Source organism: Daphnia pulex, chromosome 1 (assembly GCF_021134715.1).
Source record: "Daphnia pulex isolate KAP4 chromosome 1, ASM2113471v1".
Lineage (NCBI taxonomy): Eukaryota > Metazoa > Arthropoda > Branchiopoda > Diplostraca > Daphniidae > Daphnia > Daphnia pulex.
Window position 1 is genome coordinate 7,274,579 of NC_060017.1, and position 24,127 is coordinate 7,298,705.

Consider the following 24,127-nt stretch of genomic DNA (forward strand, 5'->3'; position numbering starts at 1 on the left):
GAATCAAGGCAAATAACGATTAACGAACTTAGATTTTTATTTTCCGAATTTTGTTATAAAGTAATAGTTGAAAATAAAAAGCTTATTGATTTAAAATTCTAGTAGATAAATACGCAGTCACACACATGCCCCAGCACGAACTAAGAAGACACTATAAGAAGTATTTCTAAGCCAAAGGCTATAAGCATCAAGCGTTAAACAAAGATATGCACTGTAACCAGGAGACGAATTTTGTTTAAGTCTTTTTCATTATTTATTGTGAATTGAATCAATTGATACCGTATCTCATTATTTTTATTATTATTGCTGCTTCAAGATTTCATATCAACCAAAAATTTAGGTGTATTCAGTTTGAAATTTCTGGCTATAACGCAGGGGGGTACCAAAACGGACGATCAAGGAAATAACTACTTACTATACAATATAAATGGTTTGAACAAGTCATTTTTTTTTTTCAGGATAAATAATCCATAATTTAAATTCAAAGTTTGAAGGTTGGAAGAAAAAATCGGATGCTGTCGTTTGGGTTGGGATAATAATGCAAGATTCCGCAAGCAGATCAACCTATAGTATTTATTTGCCGTTGGATCCGCACACCTGGTATCCGGTGGTGCTACGACAAGCTGCAGTCAACGAGGAGGTAGTAGTTGTCGTAACAGTGGTGGTCGTTGTTGAGGTACCAAAGTACAGCAAAACGCGACCCTGGCCGGCAGGGGCGTTGAATCCAGGCTGGACAACAAAAGGGATGGGGGCTGTTTCCTTGCGGACTTCTCGACTAGGCTCAACTTCTGATTTCACAGGCTCAGTTTCCTCCCTGTCATCATAAACAAATATAACAAATTGTTGGATGCAATACTTGACAGAACATTTTAAGCAGCAAATCATTTACTTGGCAGGTGATGGCAAAAAGATGCTGCCTTCTTCGGCCAGTTCCTCGTTCTCATTGTAGAAGAGCCCACGACCTTCCTTGTTTCCGCTCAAGTTAAGACCACGACGACGGCGGCCGGAAGCGGTGCAGACGGAAAGGCCAGCAGTGGAAGTGGTGCATGTGGAAATCGCAGTAGTAGTCGAGGTGATGGTCGTCGTTGACAGAGTCAGCGACACCGTTTTGATAAAACGTTCATCAACCTTCTCGACGTCAAAGGAAGGATGCGGATTTTCTCTTTGTTGGACATTATCCTTGTAATAGTGTTCAGGATCTAACTGGTACTGAGCTGACGCACAGAAAACCAAGGAAAAGAACAAAAAACTAGCGAAAGCAGACTGCATTTTCTTAATTAATTGGTTTCCTTTTCTTTGTAATAAATCGGATAGAGCTCAGACTTTTAAGAAGTGTCTGTTCAAGACTTTAGCCACCTTTATATACCCAACCGTTCTACAACTTCTAGAGCTCATATCGAATCATACGTTGTGTACGAGTCGCTCAAGGGTACATAAGCGTTATTTTTTTTTTGTTTCAATCAAACATTAAATGGAGAGGAAAATTATCTTGGTAGTGCAAGCTTTATATTGCCAGATCCTTGCTTTACTTTACCGGCAATTTAATTCATTGATAATCAATCAAACTGTTCCGAAAGAGCGAAACCCTTTCATTTTCAGGGATTTCAAATGATGCCTCACTGCGTGTCCGCAAGCAAGCTCATTGGCTTTACGGAATAACCTTGTCTTCTGGTACATCAATGTCCAGTAGCGATGTTCAGGTCAGTGAAAAATTCATAATAACATTTCTGGTTATGGTAGTTTGTTAGTCCAGCTTTATTGTCTTTATCTCTTAGAAACTAATAGAAATATCAAAGATGGATTAGACTGGATTCGCATTCTATTTCCCTTATTCGATAAGAATAATATGCTACTGGAAAATTCCAGAATTGCCTGAGGGCTACAGTACATTTAACATCTATCTAATCGATCAAATAGTTGATGATGCAGAAACCCTTTAATTTATGGACATTTTTTTATTAGATTTCGCGTCTCCCCGCAAGCAGTTGCGAAAAGCAAATTGCTTCTGCGTTATATTTCTTCTCAATCTGGTTGCTTTTCAGTTTTCAGTTTTCCGATCAATCGCCAAGCTAGAGTTGACGTCGGTTGGTAAGGAAATTTAGTCAGAAGTACTCACCAGTTCCACACGGATTCTATACAATAAATGTAAGTCACCTACTCACATTGTAAGTATTCATTCCGCAACAGCGGTATTTATGATGATATTTAACTATTATTGAAGTTATTTGTCTAAATTATTTATTGTGCCTTTTCATTTCAAATTCATTTTTTAGCAACAACACTTCACAGTAGAGTTGACGAAATAACTGACTGCCGGTGAAACATTCGGGTATAATTCCATCGCAAAATTGTGTTGATTTTCTTGTAACAAAAAGGTCGGTGTTGCAAGAAGATGAAGAAATAAGGAAAACCAGACAATCAACACATTAAAAAATAAGAACATCCGTTATTGGTTCGATAGATACAAAAGTAGCCCAGAAATCAAAATGTCCATAGGCAACGCGGGTCGAATGCAATAATGCTGGTGCTGAACTACTGTTTCAACAGATCCTTGCCTACATACACATACACTGTACACTAGATGAACCATCCATTAAACTAATCAAAAGATCATCAACCCCGCAGCGCATAACGTTCTATATCTATTTAGTGCAACACATATGCTGACCCGAAAAGGTAAACCTAAAGTGAGCCGCGCGATCATAATAGTATATAAAGCCACGTCCACATATAAACCCACTCAATCACTCAGCAAGATAGCTCTTGAATTCCGCAATCAGCCTTTTTTATTTAGCCAACCACCTTTTGTCGATCGTCACATTTTCTTTAATTAAAAATAAAAAATGAAACTATTGATTTCCAGCATATTGATGTTGGCTGTAGCAGCCTGCGTTTACGCCGAGGCTCAACCGGAGAACAACTTCCGAGCTGGCGGCCCACAGCCTTCTTATGACGACAACAAACCAGTCAGCGAAGGTCGATTCATCTTCAAAACTGTGTCGGTTACTCTTCAAACGTTGACCATCACCTCAACTACCACCAGTGTCACAACCTGCACCACTTCCACTGCCGGCCTTTCCGTCTGCACCGCTTCCGGCCGACGCCGTCGTGGTCTCCATTTAAGCGGAAACAAGGAGGGTCGTGGACTCTTTTACAACGAGGATGAAGAACACGACGACAACAACAACGTTTTCCTGCCTCAACCAAAGTAAATGTCTTTTTCATTCTTATATTGCAATAAAACACATTTTTTGATGGATCTGACTTATATTTATGTATTAGGGAAGAGAGTTCATCCGTGGAATCTGGAGTCGTATCTCTTCGCGAAGGCAGAGAGACTCCCAGTGAGCCGATCCCGTTCGAGGTTCAACCCGGGTATGAGGTTCCCCATGGCCAAGGACGTGTCTACTTGGCTTTCGGTACGTCGACCATCACGACGACTTCCACCGTCACTTCCATCGCCTCCTTGACGGCCATCTGCATCAGTACCACCGGATTCCAGGTGTGCGGATCCCAGGGCAGAAAATAAATCGCGCCGCGCGCAGAATTATTCTCAGGATTCATCGAATAAGATTGACTCTCGTTCTATCGACTCCTCGTCCGTTATTATCCGACTTCCCATTCCGACGGCTTTCCGAATGATTATGATCTTGATTCATTCATGAAATATTTACATTAATTAAAGCGATGTTGTTAAAGTTGTTATATTATGTCCTCGGTCGTTCCTGTTGGGTGTTACGATAACTCGCCCCCATGGAAAACTGAATACACTTTGAATAAGCATATTTTAAACATGTGTTATCTTTTTCATGACAGCGACAACTTGCAGGGCTAACTTTTAGAATGAAATTTTTTGGCTTCTATCATAGGCAACTATCCTAACGTGACGTGAGGGAAAAAACCTATTTAAAAATTAGTCTGACAAAGTATAACATCAGCATATGCAAAAGAGATAAATAAAGGGAATTAATATTCTGCGAAGAGACAACGGGAAAACCCGAAAAGTATCCAAAATTGACTCATATGTTGATAAAATAAAACAGTACGGTGTGACACTCAACGATAGGCTAAGAAATTATTCTATTCTATCTAATGGTATTTTATACGCAATAAACAGCTAACCTACTGGCTACTGACCTCTCATCACACTTAACATATCTGATTTAAATATTCTGCCTTTAAATTTCTTTCACAATCGGATGCACAAACACAATAGAAGTACAAATCATGTTCACGGAAAATGTAATAAGATGAGAGGGTTTCGCAACCTCTGCTAAAGAAGTTTGATTGATTAGGATGACTACCAATGGCCCGCAGTAAAAAGGGGGATATTCGGGGATATTCAAAAACACTATTTTGTGCGCAATATCACTTAAGGATCGAAGATTACACACGTGAACCCTTGAGCGACTCATATTCACACTCGTTTAAGTGCCACAGCAAAATGAGGCGGGTTCCCAAGCGAGTTCAGTATAAAAAGAACGACAAATGTGCAATCAATACTTCTTATCTCGCTGGTTCTCAGTCAACCGCCATAACCACAAATTTACAAAATGCGGCCCCAACTCGCAAGCCTTTTAATCTTGTCCTTAGTAATTTGCTTGGTTTGGGCCGAGAACCAGTCGACTCCCAACAACGACCAAGGAAAGGAAATTGGCAACCCACAGCCTTCTTTCACCGCCGAGGAGAATGATGAGCGTTTCTTCGTTAAAACAGTGTCGCTGACTCTGTCGACGACGACTAGCACCACAACAACGACTAAAACATTAACGTGCTCCACTTCCACTGCTGGCCTTTCCGTCTGCACCGCTTCCGGCCGACGCCGTCGTGGTCTCCATCTCAGCGGAAACAAGGAAGGGCGCGGGCTCTTCTACAATGAGAACGAAGAACAGAGCGAAGATGGAAGCATCTTTTTGCCATCACCTGCCAAGTAAATGATTTGCTGGTTAAAATGTTTTGTCAAGTATTGCACCCAACAATTTGTTATATTTGTATATGATGACAGGGAGGAAATTGAGCCTGTGAAATCAGAAGTTGAACCTAGTCGAGAAGTCCGCAAGGAAGAAGCACCGATCCCTTTTGTTGTCCAGCCTGGATTCAACGCCCCTGCCGGCCAAGCTCGCGTTTTGCTGTACTTTGGAACCTCAACTGTCACCACCACTACTACGACAACAACCACTACTTCAATAACCGCCATTTGTCAAAGCACCACTGGTTTCCCGGTGTGCGGATCCAACGGCAAATAAATCTTTGATGACGGTTCTTGTCTTTTAAAATGCCCACCCAAATGACGAAACTGGCTTATTTACTATGTTGTTAGTGCTGTATGTTATTTACGTATTTCATGCATTCACTAATATCCATTAAAATTATAATTCAACAATACCGTCTGTTTATGTGAAGCGACGGAAAATTTTAAATATACTATGCAAGAGTTACCTTAATGAGTACACGAATATAGTTTGATCAACTTGTCTAGTACTCTAAAATCGCAAATAGTGCTGTAGGATATCGTAGCCTTTCTTTCACTTTCATGTGTATGTAGTGTTGTATGCAATTATATTTAGCATATCCGCATTAGCCACTAGCGCAAAAGTCAACGCACTCATTTACGGTGATAATTTACAATGCCAAAGAACTGAGATTGCATGTTCAAAATCCATGTTCTTTTTCCACGAAACGCCCCAAATTCGTAAGAAAACTCGATGTTGTCCTGCGCTCTACATCAAACTTGAACATACCTATACTTTTCTTTCCGCTAGTCTAGACATCCAGGGGATAAGCCTACAAGTGTTCACGTTTTTACTGAAAAAAAGCCCAGATAGAATTCAGAGAAAGAAACAAACGTAGACATTTTTTGGTTACGCAAAATATATATTTCTTTTATCTATGTATTACGGTATACAAGCCTCTAAACCCATACGAATTGTTAGGATATCATGTGGAAGCCGAGAAGAATTTCGCAAATGCAAGAGAATTAAAAATACATGAACGTTCGAGATAATTTTGAAATAAAACACAAAGTCACGGTCAATGACTTGAAAAGGAAAAAAAAGTGCCGTTTAAAATTAGCAACCATCATTAGGATAAGAAACATGGGTTAAATATTCGAGTTTTTCAGCGCCATCTTGGCCAAGAAGGCATGAGTAGCTGGAGACCTGAGATGTGGAAGGGCGCTGATTTGGTAAAATTTCGAGACACGATACTTTCTCCGAATAGCCTACGAAAAATTTTAACAATTAACAAATATACATCACAGCACATTATAAACAACTCACCTGATGCTTGCTTGTTTCTGATTTGATAATCAAAGAACAAAATTTCTCAACAATCGGCTCCAGAGCTTCGTAAGTGTATCCAGAATAATAAATTAATGTGTCGTTCCATAAAACATCAATAGGGTTTTCATGTTCGTCAAGAATTCTGAATGTAAAACAACAATACATGAAACATGCAATGCGGTACACATATGCACAAAAACTTACTTGAGAGACAAGCACAACGAGGCTGCAGCAAGTTGTGATGGCATAACATGGCAGAACTCGTATTCTGGCAGCGACAATTCCATCAAATACTTCGACAAAGTGTGATGGAGAACGTCCACCTAATCGTTTCACAGAGCAAAATTGTAATCGGGTGAATCGACGAGGCGAAAAATACGATGCGACTTACCCAGTCATAGACGTGTGTAGCAGCTTTAGTGTATCGTCGCAAGAAATGAAGAGGAAGAGGGCGACCAAGATTGAAGTCCAATGCCTTCAGGATACGCAACTCCATGCGCAGAACTTCCTTCTTGGTGTAGGCCTTGTCCGACATGAAAACGAAATCGTCAATCTCTGGAGTGTACATCTCCTCGAATTTCGAAGCGATGAACATGGAAGTAAGGCCAACAAGCTGTAGATCATGTCGCACAACAGAAGGCTCAACCTTGAGAGAAAAATAAAATACACTAATTGGAAATAATGTAACAACAATGCAACTCACTTGAAGAAAACGATCCATGGTAGCCACAGTCAAGTACAATGTTTCCTGGAGCAGTTTGAAACGAATATGCACTTCCACCAGCCAGTCAATCAAAATTGTACGCATGTGTGGCTTGATCTTGTAACCAATTTCCATGTAATTGGACTTGATGACAGTCTTCTCCTACATTAACATTATATTAGTAAAACACTTAGAAATAAATGTAAAAGAAAAAAGTACCTCCAACTCATTCAGATACTTGTAGATGTCCTTGACATAGACAGCAACTAGCTGGGGATTAGTTTCAGTGTCAATATCGTCAAATTCCAAATTCTGAGAAGAAAATGATGATCGTCTCTGAGCCTCTACAGCAGGCTTGACAACTTCTTTTTCAGATGGAAGAGGTAAACTAGAGAAAATTTGATTTAAGATTTAGGACACACATAGACAGTCAATAATTTACTTCTCTATTTCTTGAATTTGCTTCTTTGCAACAGATTTGGAAGGCACATGTTGAGGTTTCTTAAAATCAACTTCAGAGACGACATTTGTAAGAGCCGATCTGTTGCTGCAAATGTCTCCCAGAACAGCCCTCTGCTTAATTGCTGATACATTAAAATTCCCACTTGGTGCCAGACTGCTCTTGCCTCTTGGCATAGCAATATTTTCACCTTCATCATGGACCTGCCATCCCATTAAACATACATGTAGAATTTTTAGCAGATAATTCACAACACTGATAGTTACCGATATAGCAGAGGGGAATACTTGTGTCACAGACATGATGTTACACTATTTCAATGGCTTGACTGATAATTTGATAAAATCCACGTCGATTCGTAAAACTCATCGGGCAATCAGCAGTCTTACAAGGAGTACGCCACGAGATGAAATCGAATGATGTAACTATAAATCTAAGCCCAAAATACACAGACGTTACGTTATAAGTTACAACACTACGTGACAAAGTTATGGAGATGGAAAGTAATCTTCATTACGACGGTTTAAATACTTAAGCAAGAGACCTTACCTTTCAGAGGATACAACTGCGAATGATTCTACTTGAAAAAACTTGGAAGCAGGTAAACTTGACAGGGAGGACTGAAAGGAATTTGTCGGGGGGTTGAGAACTACGATGTGACACAATGGCGGCATTTGAAAACAATACGGATTTTAAAATTCAATTCAAAAATGCTGTGTTGCCGTAGTACAGCGTTGACATTTGAGAAAATGTGATATATGTTTACGCTTTTGGAAAATAGGTTTTCTTTTCATTATTTAATTAAAAATGTGAACGATGTGATATTTTTTAACTTGCGTACTTGAAACTTTGTGCTGAATACATTTTTAAAAGTTACTTCTCAATGGCACGCATTATTTTCAGACTGTTGAAAATAATTTTTCTATTTGTGAATTATGGAATGTTTGTGCTGGACTAATGGCAGACTGGTAGCTAATATTTCGATTTTGCAAGCAACATTCAATCAGCCTTAATATGCTAATTGTCAGATTATTTTCCATTAATTTATTATGTAACAGCTAATTTGTTAGTAAAAAGTTGCTCAGTTGCTCTGGCTGCTCACCAGGGCACAGTAATATTGCATATTAGATATCATGACAGAACAAAGTGGACTCACAATTCTATCGAAGAGCCTGTTTCTATTTTACGAGTTCATTGTTCTCTGGAACTGGAAGCTTTGATTGCGGAACAAAGAAAGATTTTTTTTTTTTATTTGGGCGAAAATAAAATAAAAATAAACATTTCAGACAGATTTGAACCGTTGAGTGACCTTCTTATATCGACAGAAATTTAAATTATTTTTTAAAAAAATATTGGCCGGTTCGCAAGAGCCTAGCGCAAGTTATCAATCACATCAACAATATAGACCCCGTCATGTCTGTCGAATACGAACGCAACGTACAGCATTTTACACGCTGTGGGCCGAATATCGCAATGGGATTTTAATGATTTCCACGTTCTGAACAAGAGGTATCATCAGCTACTGAAGCAATCAGCGAACTGCGAGTATAGGTTGTCTTTCTTTTTCGTCTATATCTGATGGATTGTGTCTCTGTATATTCTTCGTCCCGCGAGCGAATTTTATGAATTCCAAATTTCTCTCAAATGAGATTATTGTCTTGAATTTCTGGTGCATTGATCTGAAAGAAATTTTAAAAAAAAAAAAAGGCGTAAATTATTCGTTCCATCCGCAGTGTGAATAAACTTACTGGAATCTTTACTACCTGCATTCCGATTTCTTTCTCGTTTCTTGTTCTTATTTAATGTTTTGATTTTTCAATATTATTTGTCCTGTTTAAATAGCCTAGCACCGAATCGCATCAGAAGAAAGAAGTGAAATATTGAGATTGAACAAATTGGTAATATGCGGGGCAGTGTGTGGAATGATCTGTAAAAACTGCTAACGAGGCTTGAACTAAGCTTTATTTTGAATCAACCGACTTTTTTCATGTGCTGGAGTCAAGAACGTTGAACTTTTGTATAGCCCTTTAGGCCAATGTCATTGAAGAATGGACGCGCGATGAAAAATGTATTAACTTAACCTGTCATCGTCGGGTGAACGTAATAACACGGCTTCATCATATCAAAGGCTTTAGCCGATGTCATGTGGACTATTGTCTAGGATATGAAAACGAATCCTAATAATTGAATGCTGAATTCCCGTGTTCTTGTGTGCCACTATATAGCGCTTTGTTTGTTGTTGTTTTTTGAAGACCCGTGAGAAAATCCAATTACTTTGGCATGAGATGCAAAATAATTCTGATTCCGACAAAAGAAAGAAAAGAATATCATCAACAATTCGGAATAGCTTCCATCGATGCAGACTCACTTGCCCTATACTTAGAATTATGACGTTCGTTCTTCCGACGATGCTGAATCGCGTGACGAAATTGAAAACTTCACTCAATCGAAGCTCTTCACGGGTCTTCAGACGGACTGACAAGAAAACCCATAAAGATGATAACATAGTAACCAGCAGAAATCAAAATGATTCGTTAAAATCAGGTTCGTTGAAACGCCCTAAATGTCACTCAATGTCGTCAACGTAGTCAATTCGGACATTATTTTGAGCCCATCTCTCAAGATACACGAACGATTCGGTTCAAAATTGGTATAAAAGGGAGTCGAGGGTGTAAATATGCGACATAAAATCCAATCTCTTTCTTCCGACCAGAGACAGTCTAAAATCCTCACCAAAAAATGTTCCGTTTAGAATTGGTAATTGGTTTCTTAATTCTGGCTGTTGTTTCCGGAGAGCCGCAGCATTACTACCATCCGATTGGCTATCCAGTGCAATACCTGTATCCGTCGCCGGTGTATGCAGCGAACAATCAGCCATCAGCACAGCTGGAATCTTCGCATCAGCCATCCGAATTCTTTCGAAGCGGCGGCTTTCCTTATCAACAAGAACCACAGCAGCAGCAGCCGTCCGTACCCGCCGGAATTCCGCACGACTCCCGCTTTTTTAATTTGCTGTCGGGTAACAACGGAGGAGCGTTGATCAAATTAACTTACTCGACTTCTATAACTACGACAACGAACACAATCACCAAATTCTGCACCACGACCACTGCGCCTTTGATCACTTGCTCCCCGGCTGGTCGCCGTCGCCGTTCCGCTTCACGTCGCGGTCTCTTTCACAACGACGATGATGCAACCGCGTTTAACGAAAAAATTGATTCAGTAAAACCGTAAGAATTCATTTTTTTTATTGTATTATTATATTTTAAAAAGCCCTTATAATTGTTTATTTGTATCAACTGATTATACTTTGATGGTTGACAGGGATTCGGAGCTACCCGCTGCTTTGAATGAGGATGTTAAGATCAACCGTGAAGCTCGTATGGAACTGCCTTCCTCTTCTCTGCGCTCATCCATGTCCGGAAACCGCGTAATAGGACGTCAGCTCATCTCTTGGGGCGTGTCCACCTCGACAGTGACAGCCATTGCTACGTTTACTTCCGTTCTTACGGCTGTTTGCGCCAGCACTAGCGGCTTCCCAGCTTGTGTCTCTGGTTAATTGTTCATTACAAGAATGAACTACCCAAGCGTTTGTTTTGGATTCTACATTGCGCAATTTAATCTGCTCCGCACTTCCCTCTTCATATTATATACATCTCCGTAAGCAATTAGACAATAACAATTGGCCATTTCATATTAATTTAACCCTACCGTGTGTTTAGAAATTTGGCATGAACAAGCTGACGAAACACACCTATTTATTTTTATTTGTTCCATCAGAAATACAAGCAAATTAATGTTCAGACATGCTAGACTCGTTTCATTGTTTTTTTTTTTTATTATTTCATTATAGTTAGTATATCGCATCATAGGTTGTACACAGGTACTACTGCTGCATCTGCCCTTAGGTTGAACTTTCTGTGTTGTTGCAACCTTCGGAGCTTACACCCTAATTACGGATCAATCAGTCAATGTCTTTGTTCTTGAACTCGCATATCAAAATGGGAAAGGTCGTTCAACTTCTTAATATCCAGTGCTCACTTTTCCCGTTCATTGGCTCGGTAATTATGTTGCCAATGAAATTCCGATAAAAAAAAGTTCCAAGCTATAAAAGTCGGTAGCGAAACACAAGTTGTATGTCACTTCCCATCTTGGTTTCTCTTGCATTCACACGCTTCTGTTTGCTTCGATCAACCAAGACATTTAAAAAAAAATGAATCTATTACTCAGCTTAATTGTCATTTTCGGTGCCGTAGTGGCCACATACGCCGAGGCTGATCCTCAGTATCCCTACTATGGAGGCTACGGCGGCTACGGTTATGGCAATCCAGCTGGTCACTTTCCTTACCCTCCCGCTCCTTATGGCCAACCTCACCCAAGTTACTTCCGGGCCGGCTATCCTCAACCCTCCATTGAGAACAATGAGAATTCACCAGACACTCGTCTGTTCTTCGGAACTGTCACCGTCACCTTGGCCACGACGACATCCACCAGCACTGTCCTCCTGTCTACCACTTGCACCACTTCCGCCAGAGCCATCTCCATCTGCTCTCCATCCGGCCGTCGTCGTCGTGGTCTTGGATTGAACACCAGCCAGAAGGCCCGTGGTCTTTTCTACAACGACGAAGAGGAGGAATCCGAGACCGGCAGCATCTTCACCCGCTCTGAGTAAGTATTTAATGCACTCTGCAGTATTTGATAAGACTACGGTATAATTATAATCAACTTTTGGCATTATTTTAGTGAACCCGAAGTCGTCGCCGTCGCCCCAGTTGAAGATGTTGCTGAACGCCAGTCCCGCTCTACTCCCGCTACTGTTCCTTTCGTCGTCCAGCCCGGTTTCAACGCCCCAGAAGGAATCCGAGGTGGTCGTTTCTATGTTGCATTTGGAACATCCACCAGCATCATTACCACGACTAGCACTTACACTGCCATTTTGACTGCTGCATGCAGAAGCACCACCAGCTTCAATACTTGCCAGGGCACCGGCAAATAAATTTCGCGTCTTCTTTAATTTGATTATCAATTTCAATTATATAACGTTGATTGTTTCTTTTATTCACATTATTTTGATGTGGCAGTCTATCTGAACTCTTTATTATTTAACTTGATTATGACCTCGAGATGTATTCATTTGACTTATTTGATTGAAAACTTCGGGCGACTTTCTTATACATACCCAGAAAACCAATGCTTTTCAAAAGAGTAGCTGATTACCGCGAATGCAACAACAACAAGAGATGAATGTTTTTGCGCGAAAGCGTCCATTAGAACTTAAACACGTTTGTGCTTCTTCATATGTAAGAATATTTCTTAATAAGAAAATATAAGGTACAGCAACGAATTGTACGACATTGCTATATCGTTTATTCATTCTTGATCACCTTTCAGTAAACGAATATGGCTCTCAGAAAAATTGGAGTTGTAAAATAAGAAATAATTACAAATAAGCAACAAAAAATGTTTGAAGTAGTATCCGACTTGGATAGATGCTCGTACTTTGTTACGCTGTCAGCAGCATTGCGTTAATGAGAATAACTGTAAAGGTCCGCGATCCTCAGGGATTGACCGTAAGACTTATCGACACAATTTCGCAACATGATAGGCTACCAGAAGTTAGCAGACACCAAGAATTGTAGATTCCAAATCTTTTTGGACTTACTTTGTAGAAATAAAAAATAGGAAGGTGAGTTTAGAAATGAAATGGGTTTTGATTTTACAACAGTTTCATGAAATGAATAAATAGAAGACTATAATATTTTACACAAATACACGCTTTTGGATGGACAAGGACTCAAACACGGGTTATTTTGGTGAAAGGCGGTGGTGATGTGCGTTACTACGTTCAGCGATGTATTATAATATTGAATTTAATTTAATCGACTAAAACAATTTTCTTTAATATTCCCATCAGGTAAATAGCACTGTCGCTGTCACAGAAAAATTAAATGTAATTTTGTTTTTATGGGGAACAATTTCCGCTTTTGAAATTTAAAAATTTAATAAACTGATGAAAAATCCGAGAGAACCCAAACGTGTTTCATCTTTCACTCGTCATCACGTTTACGACTTATCGTTTCATTGAAAAAAAAATCAGACTTGAATTAATTTAATTATGAGACCCCGATTAATTAATTTCATTCATAGAACATCAGTCATCGACAATCAGCTTCTGAAATACTAAATTTAATGCAGATTGTGTTGTGAATTTTTTTTTAGATGGAATTTAGTAGAGCAATTCTATAAAGCAAATACGTTATAGATTGGAAAAAAATCCCGTTTTACATTGATTAAATATCAATTGACGCAACGGTAATATAGGCCAACACTGATTTCGCCTAGGTAGGACGTAGACTGAGGCATTCGAATGAATCGACAGGGAAGTCTACGTTCGGGCATACCGAGTCTCGAGGACACTCAACGGTTATAGTTATGCAATGAATTTTCCTTTGGGGAAATAATTCGATTTTGGGTTCATCGACAATATACCGAATCTATATCGAAGGAGCCGTGGGCTTCCGAAATGGATACCCCGTAAAGGCCGTATAGTTTGGGAAACCCAATCATATGCAATTAAACTTCCATCAGGCCAGGAGCAAATGGACTGATAGGACCTTGAGCAGGATTGCAAGCGGGATAAAGCCATCTTTCCCCTTCCGTATATAAGCAGACGGCGGTGACTGCTGAAACCACAAACATTGAAGCTAATTCAAGCAGCTCCAATACAACCAATTCATCTGTTTAAACATTCGATTTTCCATTTCTAACCAGTCATGAATATCGCACTCAGCTGCCTATTGGTTTTGGCCGCCACAGTCGCCACTAACGCCGAGGCTGATCCTCAGTATCCCTACTACGGAGGCTACGGCGGCTACGGTTACCCAGCTCCGTACCCTGCTGCCTACCCTCCCATGCCACAATACGATGCTGCTGCTTACCCCGAACAATCCAGCTACTTCCGTGCCGGCCTTCCTACTCCTTCTTTCGAAAACCAGGTTCAGAAACAGGATGGCCGCATTTTCTTGGGAACAGTCACCATCACTTTGGCCACGACAACATCTACCAGCACCATCACCACATCTACCACTTGCACCACTTCCGCCAGAGCCATCTCTATCTGCTCTCCATCCGGCCGTCGTCGTCGTGGTCTTGGATTGAACACCAGCCAGAAGGCCCGTGGTCTTTTCTACAACGACGAAGAGGAGGAATCCGAGACCGGCAGCATCTTCACCCGCTCTGAGTAAGTATTTAATGCACTCTGCAGTATTTGATAAGACTACGGTATAATTATAATCAACTTTTGGCATTATTTTAGTGAACCCGAAGTCGTCGCCGTCGCCCCAGTTGAAGATGCTGAACGCCAATCTCGTTCTACTCCCGCCATGGTCCCCTTCGTCGTTCAGCCCGGATTCAACGCCCCCGAAGGCGTCCGAGGTGGTCGTTTCTTGGTTACCTTCGGAACATCCACCAGCATCACCACGACGACTACCACTTACACTGCCATTTTGACAGCTGCATGCAGAAGCACCACCAGCTTCAATACTTGCACTGGCAACGGCAAATAAGTTTAGTCGTTCTCCTAGCTGCCCTTCAAGTGATGACAACAGGCCTCCGTTAATTATTCTGTAACCACGATTGTTTCCGTTGCCAACTTCTTGGCAATCGGCGCATTGTGGCAGCTTTTCTTTCCTTATTTAACTTAATCTTAACTGCGAGATGTATTCTTATGACTGGTTTGATTGAAATGCCGCGCTCTCTGCTTATGAACGACCATTCTTTCCCATCAGGCAAAAGAATTTAGCTCAAAGTGATCTAATGTTATTGCTGATTTCACTATAAGGAGGATGCCTTTGCTTAAAGGCGTCCGCCAGCTTCTTAAAATGTGTTGCCGTACACTCCATCTAGCCAATAGAATCTGATGTAATGATATTACAATAAACAGTGCAGCAATCCAACGTCCTTTTCTTATGATTAATTTTTTCGGTTTACTCTTTTATAAAAAATTATTATAAATGACCTACTATAAACCTTAATACGGATTATTATTGGAAAATCAGAGTTGAATCGTTTTTTAGATTGTAATGAAAAACAAATATTAGAGCTCTGATATAATTATTCGATATCTAATTATTCCAGCAGCATTAATTCATTTCGTTGTCGTATTGAAAACACGAAATGATAAGAAATTGCATCATGCCTGTACCATTGTTTAATTCAATTAATTTTACAGGTTTGACATGACGAGAAATTCTTTAAATTCTTCTTTTCATGGATAACTAAGCGAGAAAATAAGAAGAGCTAATTATATACTTCGTGTTGTTCGCGCAGCACATCAGCAACGCCAGATTGAAATAATGCAAATTCACCCGAGTGGCACTGTCCCAAGAAAGATCAAAATAACAAAAGCATTGCGGCATCTTCTTAGGTTAAATATTTGACTAGCGGGAGGATGGTCATGACTTGTTCACCTTATTGTCCTAGATCGATCAATCAAAAAAAGGATCCTGCATATTATCGCCCTGAAATGCGGATTGAAGAAGCTGCACGCGAAGCGCGCTTCTTCTCCCGGGCGGAGAAATTGAAGCGCGGGTGATCTGAATTTAATTACGAAACCGTCTTGAATTAGAAATTATAGCCAGTCGGCGGCACTCAACGAGCACTACTAATGTGTTGAGAGACAAGAAATGGTAGCAGTACGAAGTTAATTCACAACTCGATTTGGGCGTGGTTGGAGTGTCAGCTTTGTAGAGCATTGTCCGACTATGGCCGTGAAAACTAGATGTACCGCAGGAGTGGTCAACGCTCTTTCAAGAATAATCGACGCATGCACAGTTTCATTGATTTTATTCCAAGATTTAAATATGATGCAACTGATGGTCAAGACAAATTTTCAAAGCACATTTTTTTCGAATACAATCTGGTAAGCCATACAGAACGGGACCGTGCGATTATTTAAGTTTCTAGTTTGAATGTTTTCATCTTCTAAATATTTGAGTACTACTTCGTATACAGAAAAATGAGTGGTGAACAAAAACTGGTGGCACTGCTGTTGAACTGAGAATTGCCCAGTGAACGCCTCGGAATTTACGTTAACAAAATAGGTATCACTGAATTTATAAGAAATCTTCGAAAACATATTCAATAAGAAAGTGAAATTTAAAATCTAGGGTAAGATATCTGTCCACAATTAAAACGTAAAATTTAAGCGTTACAGTATCTTAAATCTCTTGGGATTCGGGACAATCTTCCTTGTTGGTTTTAAACGACGACAAATCGATTTTTTGAATGAATCGTCGTCCGAGAGAGTCGACGCAATGCTTTCATTTAAAAATTTGGTATTACAGTTTATAGGAAACGATTGGTGCTGATCATCAATTATAGAGTCTTCAACATTTTCTTTGGGATGCGGTGAAGATTCAAAAAGTTTGAATTTTTTTGATGAATGTGAGTTCCTTGATAACAAGGATTTTGCCATCTCTTCCTTTGAATCAACTTCCAGAACAAATGTAGGCACACTCATCTTCTTCAATACTACTGGAAGTTCGACAGGTTTCAGAATTTCAAATTTTGTTTCTTCTGTGAACAATATACAGCACAATAAGATAAAAATTGTTAAAAATATTCAATAAATGTTATTTCACCTTGATCTCCATTTAATGGAGTAGCTATTTCATGAGAATATGGTTCTGACGACTCACTAATAGATGGTTCTTCTAAGTCCTGTAACTCTTTAAAATCAGAGCCCTTTAAAGCCTCAGAAATGAATTTTTTGTGTGAATGTGATTTGCATTTTGCATTCTCTTTCTCTGGATTAACTTCCAGAGCAAATCTGGGCACACTCTTCTTCACTAATACTGCTGGAAGCTGGACAGGTTTTAAGTTTTCAACTTTTTGTTCTTCTGTGAACAATATAGAGCACATTAAAATCATTTTTTTTTCTTTTTACTTGAATAAGAATCACCTTTTTCTTCATTTAATGGAGTAGCTACTTCATTAGAATATATTTCTGATGACTCACTAGATTGTTCTTTAAAGTACTGTAACACTGTAGAATCTGAGCTCTTTGAAGACTCGGAAATTAATTTGTTGACTGAATTAGGTGAGTTCTTTGTTAACAAATATTGAGCATCAATTTTTTGCTTTGCTGGAATAGCTTTCACAACTAATGTAGGCACAGTTTTCTTCACTGATATTACTGAAGGCTCATCAGATTTTAAGTTTTCTTGTTCTGTGAATAATAATATGGCACAATATTAAATTTTGTTTTGTACTCTTAAAATGTTATCTTACCTTGGTTTTCATTCAATGAAGTAGCCACTTCATTAGAATATGTTTCTGATGACTCACTAGACTGTTCTTCAAAGTGCTGTATCACTTTTTTAACCGAGCCTTTCGAAGCCCCAGCAGACTCTTTATTCTCTTCAGCTGCTAGTTCCAGCACAGTATTAATCCTTGTCGAACTATTATCCAAATAAGATCGAAAATCCACGTCTTTTTTGTCTTCTTGGTACTAGAGTAGTATGTATAAATCGCAAGAGTTAGAATCAGGTCTGCATAGCTCTTTGAAGAGAATTTGACATTAAAATACCTTAGTGAAGAAGGAACTCCAAAAATTATCTCTTTCTTGTAAAATTCCTTCCCAGCATTTTTTCAATCTGTCCATCGTGTTGGATTGTCATTTCATAGTTTCGAAATTATTGATCCATTATTTCAACAAGTAGGCCACTCTCTTAACACCAACAAGAACATAGCATCCGACGCTTTCGAGTTTTGAATTCACCTTTGCAACTTAATTTCGTCTGCTATAACTTTTGCAACAGTGTTTATCTGACAATTAGGTGATGATTGAAAATTTGAAACATATTATTCCAGAATATATGGATGAAGGAAAAATGTGGTGTATTATTCACAATTGTATCATCAAAATTAAAAATAAGAATCAAAAGACCCCAAGTAATTCCCTGAGGATTGCTTGTTTCAGGCAATCAAGAAAAATGAATTGCAAAAATTTTCAGCAGTTAATTCATTATCTTGATCCAATCTTTAAAACTGGATTTTTTTTGTATGACATGTAATCATCATATTTGAAGAATGAAATTTCAGTTTCATGTCTTACATCACTCTCCTTGAGTGTCCTTTCCGCTTTAAGGATGAGACCTTCATCATTCTCGTGGTTAATGACAGGATCATTTGTTTTAGCTCCATGTGCATGGTGCTCAATCTGTAGAAAACCATAGAAAAAACAACAAATACATAAAAATAGCAGTAAGATGTTATTCAAATAACCTTCAAAGTGTCATATTCGTATTTTCGAAAAGGTGGTGGCAGTCCCGGAGCAACACCCAACTCTTGAATTATTCTAGTTTTCAACTCTTCAGTTGTAAGGGAAAGTGGTACATTCTTTAAAACCACATTGCGAATGTTTCGATATTCAAACGACCGGATGACTCGAATAATGATCGTGGCTGTCTCCATTGATAAATTGTGCGGGGCAGTTTGTTTTGAACTGATGTGATGTTGCCACTGTCGAAATAGTTTAACAAATTTTGAATTATTACAGGGTACGCTTAAAATGTATAGAATAAATAGCTCATAATAGTTTTGAAAATTACACTCCCGACGAGGTCACACAATATTAGTAAAAGCTGATAGAAAAGAAGCAATTTAGTATTTTGGCTAATGATTCTATCTGGCAATGTTTATTTGTGCTCCACTCCTCCCCCAGTGATGACAGATCAACCGGCCACGTAGTAGAACTATTCAACAATCCTCACAACAAAATGGTTTAACATTAATACTACTTGTTTAAATCATAACAATTATTGAGCTAATTTCATGTTATAATTTTTTATAGCCGCTGAAACTAGATATCAAGAGAAGGCTTACCGCCCGTTCGGATCGCGTGAAAAGTGTCGACTTGCATCCAACAGAGCCATGGATGTTGGCCTCCTTGTATAATGGAAATGTGCATATTTGGAACCATGAATCACAACAAATCATCAAATCTTTTGAGGTAAAATGAGTACTTCATTGAATTCTTCCTTAATGACTTGACCATTACTTGCCCTTTTGTAGGTTTGTGACCTGCCTGTTCGTGCTGTCAAGTTTGTCCCAAGGAAAAACTGGGTTGTTAGTGGTTCTGATGATATGCAGGTATAGTTTTCTTGATGTCTTATCCATTTCAGATTAGATATAGTTTAATCCTCTTTAAATTGTTCCAGGTCAGAGTGTTCAACTACAACACACTTGATCGTGTGACAGCATTTGAAGCTCATTCAGACTATGTTCGTTGCATTGCTGTGCACCCCACTCAACCCTTTCTATTAACTAGCAGTGGTATGTAAATAATCTGTTTTTCTAACAGATTCAGTGTTCATACAGTCTTTCTTCATTTTAGATGATATGTCAATTAAGTTGTGGAATTGGGAAAAGAACTGGGCATGCCAACAAGTCTTTGAGGGTCACACCCATTATGTTATGCAGATTGTCATCAATCCAAAAGATAACAATACATTTGCTACTGCATCTCTTGATAGAACAGTCAAGGTATGTTTTTACGAAAATATTTTGCCAGAAATTTAACTTAAAATCAATTTATTACGGTCCCTCATTCAGGTCTGGCAGTTGGGCTCGAACACACCGAATTTCACTCTTGAAGGCCACGAGAAAGGAGTAAATTGCGTCGACTATTACCACGCCGGCGACAAACCTTACTTAATTTCAGGTGCAGATGATCGGCTTGTTAAAATTTGGGATTACCAGAATAAAACCTGCGTCCAAACTTTGGAAGGGCATGCACAGAATATTTCTTCTGTTGCCTTCCACCCCGAACTTCCAATTCTGCTTACTGGATCTGAAGATGGAACAGTCAGGTAAATTTATTATTCTCTTTATTTATTTTTTAGTCAAGTATACTATTTTCTCTAAATCGTAGAGTATGGCATTCAAATACCTACCGGTTGGAGACTACTCTCAATTATGGGCTGGAGCGTGTCTGGACCATTTGTTGTTTGCCTGGGTCTAATAACATCGCTTTGGGCTACGATGAAGGATCTATCATGATTAAATTGGGCCGAGAGGAACCTGCAATGTCCATGGATCAAAGCGGTAAAATTATCTGGGCCAAACATTCAGAGATCCAGCAGGCCAATCTCAAAGCGCTGCCGGACTCGGAGATCAAGGATGGAGAACGTCTTCCTCTTGCCATCAAGGATATGGGTGCATGCGAGATTTACCCTCAAACTGTCGCTCACAATCCAAACGGAAGGTATGTTTGCTAACTGCTCATGGCATAGAAACCAGTAAATAATAAAATTCCGTTTCATAATAGATTCGTCGTTGTTTGTGGTGACGGCGAGTACATCATCTATACAGCTATGGCTCTGCGAAACAAAGCTTTCGGTTCAGCTTTGGAGTTTGTGTGGGCAGTGGACTCATCCGAGTATGCTGTTCGTGAAAGTGCCACGTCGGTCAAAGTTTTTAAGAACTTCAAGGAAAAGAAACAATTCAAACCAGAGCTGGGAGCCGAAGGTATATTGTGCATAGTAATTGAAAACAGAATGAAATATTGATTCTAATTAAAATTTTACATTCACAGGAATCTTTGGTGGAGCAATGCTTGGGGTCCGGTCTACCAACAGCTTAGCTTTTTACGAATGGGACAATCTGACACTGATTCGTCGGATTGAGATCCAGCCACGTGGTGTGTATTGGTCGGAAAATGGTGAATTAGTTTGCATTTCTACCGAAGACAGCTATTTTGTTTTGCGTTATGATGCTGATGCCGTGGCCAAAAGCCTTGAAACCAAAGAAGGCTTGACCGACGATGCCGGAATTGAGGTGATTTTATTTAAAGACAAAGTGTTAGTACATTTTTAAAAAATATTTTCTGAATGTTTAGACGGCGTTCGAAATGTTATCTGAAGTGCAAGAAAGTGTTAAGACGGGACTTTGGGTGGGCGATTGCTTTATCTACACCAACAGTGCCAACCGATTAAATTATTACGTCGGTGGGGAAATTGTCACAGTGGCCCATCTCGACAGGTATGGCTTGAAAGTTCACCATTCTTGCAATAATCAAACCGATACTATTAAACCCATGTGTAACTTTTGTTTCCAGAGTGATGTACTTGTTGGGCTACATTCCCAAGGACAACAGTCTTTACTTGGGCGACAAGGAGCTAAATGTAGTTTCCTACGGCCTGCAACTCTCGGTGCTTGAATATCAAACCGCAGTTATGCGACGAGACTTCGAAACAGCTGACCGAGTGCTCCCGTCGGTTCCCAAAGAGCAACGCACTCGAGTGGCTCATTTTCTTGAGAAGCAGGGATTCAAAGAACAGGCATTGGCAGTCTCCGCTGATCCTGAGCATCGCTTCGAACTGTCACTTCAGCTTGGTCAATTGCAACTGGCCTACCAACTAGCCTGCGAGGCTCAGAGTGAGCACAAGTGGAAACAACTTGCTGATCTGGCCACAACCAAATGTCAGTTTGAGTTGGCTCAAGAGTGTCTTCACAAGGCACAGGATTTCGGAGGACTCCTACTTTTGGCTACAGCATCCGGTATGTCATTTTACATTGTTTCGTCCTTTGTTCAGATAGTTAATATGTTGAATGTTCAGGTAATGCCGAAATGGTGCAGCGATTAGGCGATGACGCAATTGGAGCTGGCATGAACAACGTTGCCTTTTTGACGCGCTTCCTGAGTGGCGATTTGAACGCTTGCCTTGAGATCTTGATCAACACCCAACGCATTCCCGAGGCTGCCTTCTTTGCTCGCACTTATCTGCCTAGCCAAATCTCGCGCGTGGTCCAGCTCTGGAAGCTCAGTCTTAGCCAGGTCAATGCAAAAGCTAGCCAAAGCCTGGCTGATCCTGCCCAGTATGACAATCTCTTCCCTGGCTTGATGGATGCTCTCAAGACGGAACAGTTTCTTGAACAGAGACGTCAACAGTTGCCGGCCTCGGCTTACTCTTCGCTGCCCAACAATTGGGAGAGACACCCAGTAGAGGAGATGAGACTAGCCGAACAGAACGATCAATTCCATCATGTTACGCCCGCTAAAGTGTCCTTTGTGGAGGAGGAGAAGGAAGTTGAAGAAACCAATGAGCAAACGAATTTGAATCCTTCCGCCGGTTCGCTCCTCATACCAGAACCTGTGGGAGTCGCCGCCGCCGCCAGCCAACCTAAAAATCTTCTAGATGACGACGAAGAAGATTTCCAGCCTGCAGTTTCTGAACCAGCCCAGGGCACCAGCCAACTTGACCAAGATCTGGAGCTTGACTTGGAAAATTTGGAGCTAGACGATAACGTCGATACGTCGGAAGTGAATTTGGACGACGATCTACTCGACGATTAAAAATATGGAAGTGAACCACCCCAATTATTATTCAAAAAAATTTTTTTTTTACAAATATTTTGTCCGTATTTTGTTCAAGTTTTCAGCTTTCTCTTGAAGGAACAATGTTGTCTTGTGAGACATCTCCAACACTGATGTGGAAGACAATGTCGATATTCCAGTTAATTTGAATTGAAGTGTTTCGCCGTTCCATCTTTCGCTACAAACGAAACAATTCTACATACATTCTTGTTATACTTGAACTAGATGAGTTGAGTTCAATATAAAAAAAGTACTATCCTTCATTGTCTCCCTATGTCAATATTTTAATTTCTTTTAGTTTTGGCGCTTCGCCATGAAGTAAATTACATGCGTGTGATGACATTTTACCATTTTGTATTTTAGACCACAGAACGATTGGAATGCCGTGGAGTAATCCGACCTGAACAGTTTTCAAACGCGTAAGGTAACATGAGCGGGACATTTATGACGGTTTAGCTGTGATGTCATCGGAACCCCCCGCGGACCTGCCAAGAAGTAATGTCTTTTTAAAGGAGCTGCGGTAGGCCTACTTTAGATGTGAGTAAGCGGTCTCACGAAAGACAGAGATGTTCTCTCGCCGATGCCGTTGGGTGGGTGGTCGAGATTTAGTTCCAGTAGTAGCCGAGATCGAATGTTGACAACAAAAACGAACTCTTAACCATTTGGGATGAATATGATTTTGCCAATGTGGCAATCTGAGTTTGGCACGCCATCACGTGACACGGTGCCGATTACGAGGTTATAAGAAAGACGGAGCGAACCAAATGAAAACAAATAAAAAATGGAGAAAAACAGTCGTGTATTAAAGCTAAAGGGGGTACTCTTACAAGTTGACGATAGGGCAGTGGGAGTAACACTAATCTCCTTTCTAAGAAACTGGGAGGTCACTGGTGATATCAGCAACTGCTTCACGGTCGCAGCCCAGTCAAAAGGGCTGTCGGGATTTTTTTAAAAATGAAATTCAATCGCTGCTTGTGCTGAGTCGGTCTGTGTCCCTGTACCACAAAAACTCTTTTGAGTAAAAAAATCTTGTTCGAATAGAACTGGGATAGAAAAAAAACAAGGGAGAGAGAGATTAAACGGGATAGTCCTAATGAGAAGATATAAATAGTGTTGCTCAATAGGTTTGTATAGTAGCAGACATCGAATGCACGATTTTCAGCCTGTTAGCCATCATTAGGTAGTTGGGAGCTGCTGGGCGACTAGGTAACCCTCGAAAATAACAAAACCGAATGTTGGAGGGGGGAGAGAGGCATGGGAGTTTAACATCGCAGTATATTCGGTCGATTAAAGGTGATGTGATA

General features: G+C 40.0%; 8 protein-coding genes across 12 annotated transcripts; 5 read left to right on the top strand and 3 right to left on the bottom strand.

Moving 5' to 3' along the window:
- Window positions 1-324: 324 nt before the first annotated feature.
- On the bottom strand, window positions 325-1,340 carry LOC124197324. Its single transcript, XM_046592702.1, has 2 exons — window positions 890-1,340; window positions 325-814 (listed from the first exon to the last, which is right to left on the bottom strand). The coding sequence occupies exons 1-2, from the start codon at window positions 1,267-1,269 to the stop codon at window positions 574-576; spliced, it is 621 nt and encodes a 206-aa protein (XP_046448658.1). The 5' UTR covers window positions 1,270-1,340; the 3' UTR covers window positions 325-573.
- A 1,343-nt stretch (window positions 1,341-2,683) lies between these two features.
- On the top strand, window positions 2,684-3,785 carry LOC124197347. Its single transcript, XM_046592736.1, has 2 exons — window positions 2,684-3,208; window positions 3,283-3,785. Exons 1-2 carry the CDS (start codon window positions 2,844-2,846, stop codon window positions 3,527-3,529), a joined length of 612 nt encoding a protein of 203 aa, XP_046448692.1. The 5' UTR covers window positions 2,684-2,843; the 3' UTR covers window positions 3,530-3,785.
- Window positions 3,786-4,488: 703 nt separating this feature from the next.
- Window positions 4,489-5,380, top strand: LOC124197340. The gene is made up of 2 exons (XM_046592726.1): window positions 4,489-4,930; window positions 5,006-5,380. The coding sequence occupies exons 1-2, from the start codon at window positions 4,554-4,556 to the stop codon at window positions 5,244-5,246; spliced, it is 618 nt and encodes a 205-aa protein (XP_046448682.1). The 5' UTR covers window positions 4,489-4,553; the 3' UTR covers window positions 5,247-5,380.
- Window positions 5,381-5,983: 603 nt separating this feature from the next.
- On the bottom strand, window positions 5,984-8,140 carry LOC124197283 (G2/mitotic-specific cyclin-B-like). Its single transcript, XM_046592664.1, has 9 exons — window positions 7,994-8,140; window positions 7,711-7,877; window positions 7,427-7,647; window positions 7,204-7,372; window positions 6,985-7,146; window positions 6,673-6,927; window positions 6,486-6,604; window positions 6,279-6,423; window positions 5,984-6,220 (listed from the first exon to the last, which is right to left on the bottom strand). Exons 2-9 carry the CDS (start codon window positions 7,744-7,746, stop codon window positions 6,101-6,103), a joined length of 1,227 nt encoding a protein of 408 aa, XP_046448620.1. The 5' UTR covers window positions 7,747-7,877; window positions 7,994-8,140; the 3' UTR covers window positions 5,984-6,100.
- Window positions 8,141-10,125: 1,985 nt separating this feature from the next.
- On the top strand, window positions 10,126-11,249 carry LOC124197297. Its single transcript, XM_046592672.1, has 2 exons — window positions 10,126-10,674; window positions 10,769-11,249. The coding sequence occupies exons 1-2, from the start codon at window positions 10,184-10,186 to the stop codon at window positions 11,001-11,003; spliced, it is 726 nt and encodes a 241-aa protein (XP_046448628.1). The 5' UTR covers window positions 10,126-10,183; the 3' UTR covers window positions 11,004-11,249.
- A 316-nt stretch (window positions 11,250-11,565) lies between these two features.
- LOC124197398 lies at window positions 11,566-15,399 on the top strand. Of its 3 annotated transcripts, none has more exons than XM_046592851.1 (2): window positions 11,566-12,112; window positions 12,188-12,788. In XM_046592851.1, the coding sequence occupies exons 1-2, from the start codon at window positions 11,658-11,660 to the stop codon at window positions 12,438-12,440; spliced, it is 708 nt and encodes a 235-aa protein (XP_046448807.1). In that variant the 5' UTR covers window positions 11,566-11,657; the 3' UTR covers window positions 12,441-12,788. The 3 variants fall into 3 exon arrangements, with proteins under 3 accessions (XP_046448807.1, XP_046448814.1, XP_046448799.1); XM_046592858.1 differs by lacking the exon at window positions 12,188-12,788 and adding an exon at window positions 14,760-15,399 and having other exon boundaries at window positions 11,573-12,112; XM_046592843.1 differs by lacking the exons at window positions 11,566-12,112; window positions 12,188-12,788 and adding exons at window positions 14,114-14,684; window positions 14,760-15,399.
- An 872-nt stretch (window positions 15,400-16,271) lies between these two features.
- LOC124197376 lies at window positions 16,272-18,241 on the bottom strand. 3 transcript variants are annotated; one of them, XM_046592833.1, is made up of 5 exons: window positions 18,033-18,241; window positions 17,735-17,954; window positions 17,406-17,672; window positions 17,086-17,340; window positions 16,272-17,020 (listed from the first exon to the last, which is right to left on the bottom strand). In XM_046592833.1, the coding sequence occupies exons 1-5, from the start codon at window positions 18,105-18,107 to the stop codon at window positions 16,653-16,655; spliced, it is 1,185 nt and encodes a 394-aa protein (XP_046448789.1). In that variant the 5' UTR covers window positions 18,108-18,241; the 3' UTR covers window positions 16,272-16,652. The 3 variants fall into 3 exon arrangements, with proteins under 3 accessions (XP_046448789.1, XP_046448781.1, XP_046448776.1); XM_046592825.1 differs by having other exon boundaries at window positions 16,272-17,017; window positions 17,086-17,343; window positions 18,033-18,240; XM_046592820.1 differs by having other exon boundaries at window positions 17,086-17,343; window positions 18,033-18,240.
- An 818-nt stretch (window positions 18,242-19,059) lies between these two features.
- LOC124197368 (coatomer subunit beta'-like) lies at window positions 19,060-23,084 on the top strand. The gene is made up of 12 exons (XM_046592809.1): window positions 19,060-19,227; window positions 19,299-19,457; window positions 19,520-19,597; window positions 19,666-19,780; window positions 19,842-19,990; window positions 20,060-20,316; window positions 20,379-20,711; window positions 20,775-20,974; window positions 21,042-21,283; window positions 21,345-21,487; window positions 21,564-22,006; window positions 22,066-23,084. The coding sequence occupies exons 1-12, from the start codon at window positions 19,225-19,227 to the stop codon at window positions 22,800-22,802; spliced, it is 2,859 nt and encodes a 952-aa protein (XP_046448765.1). The 5' UTR covers window positions 19,060-19,224; the 3' UTR covers window positions 22,803-23,084.
- The last annotated feature ends 1,043 nt before the right edge of the window (window positions 23,085-24,127 follow it).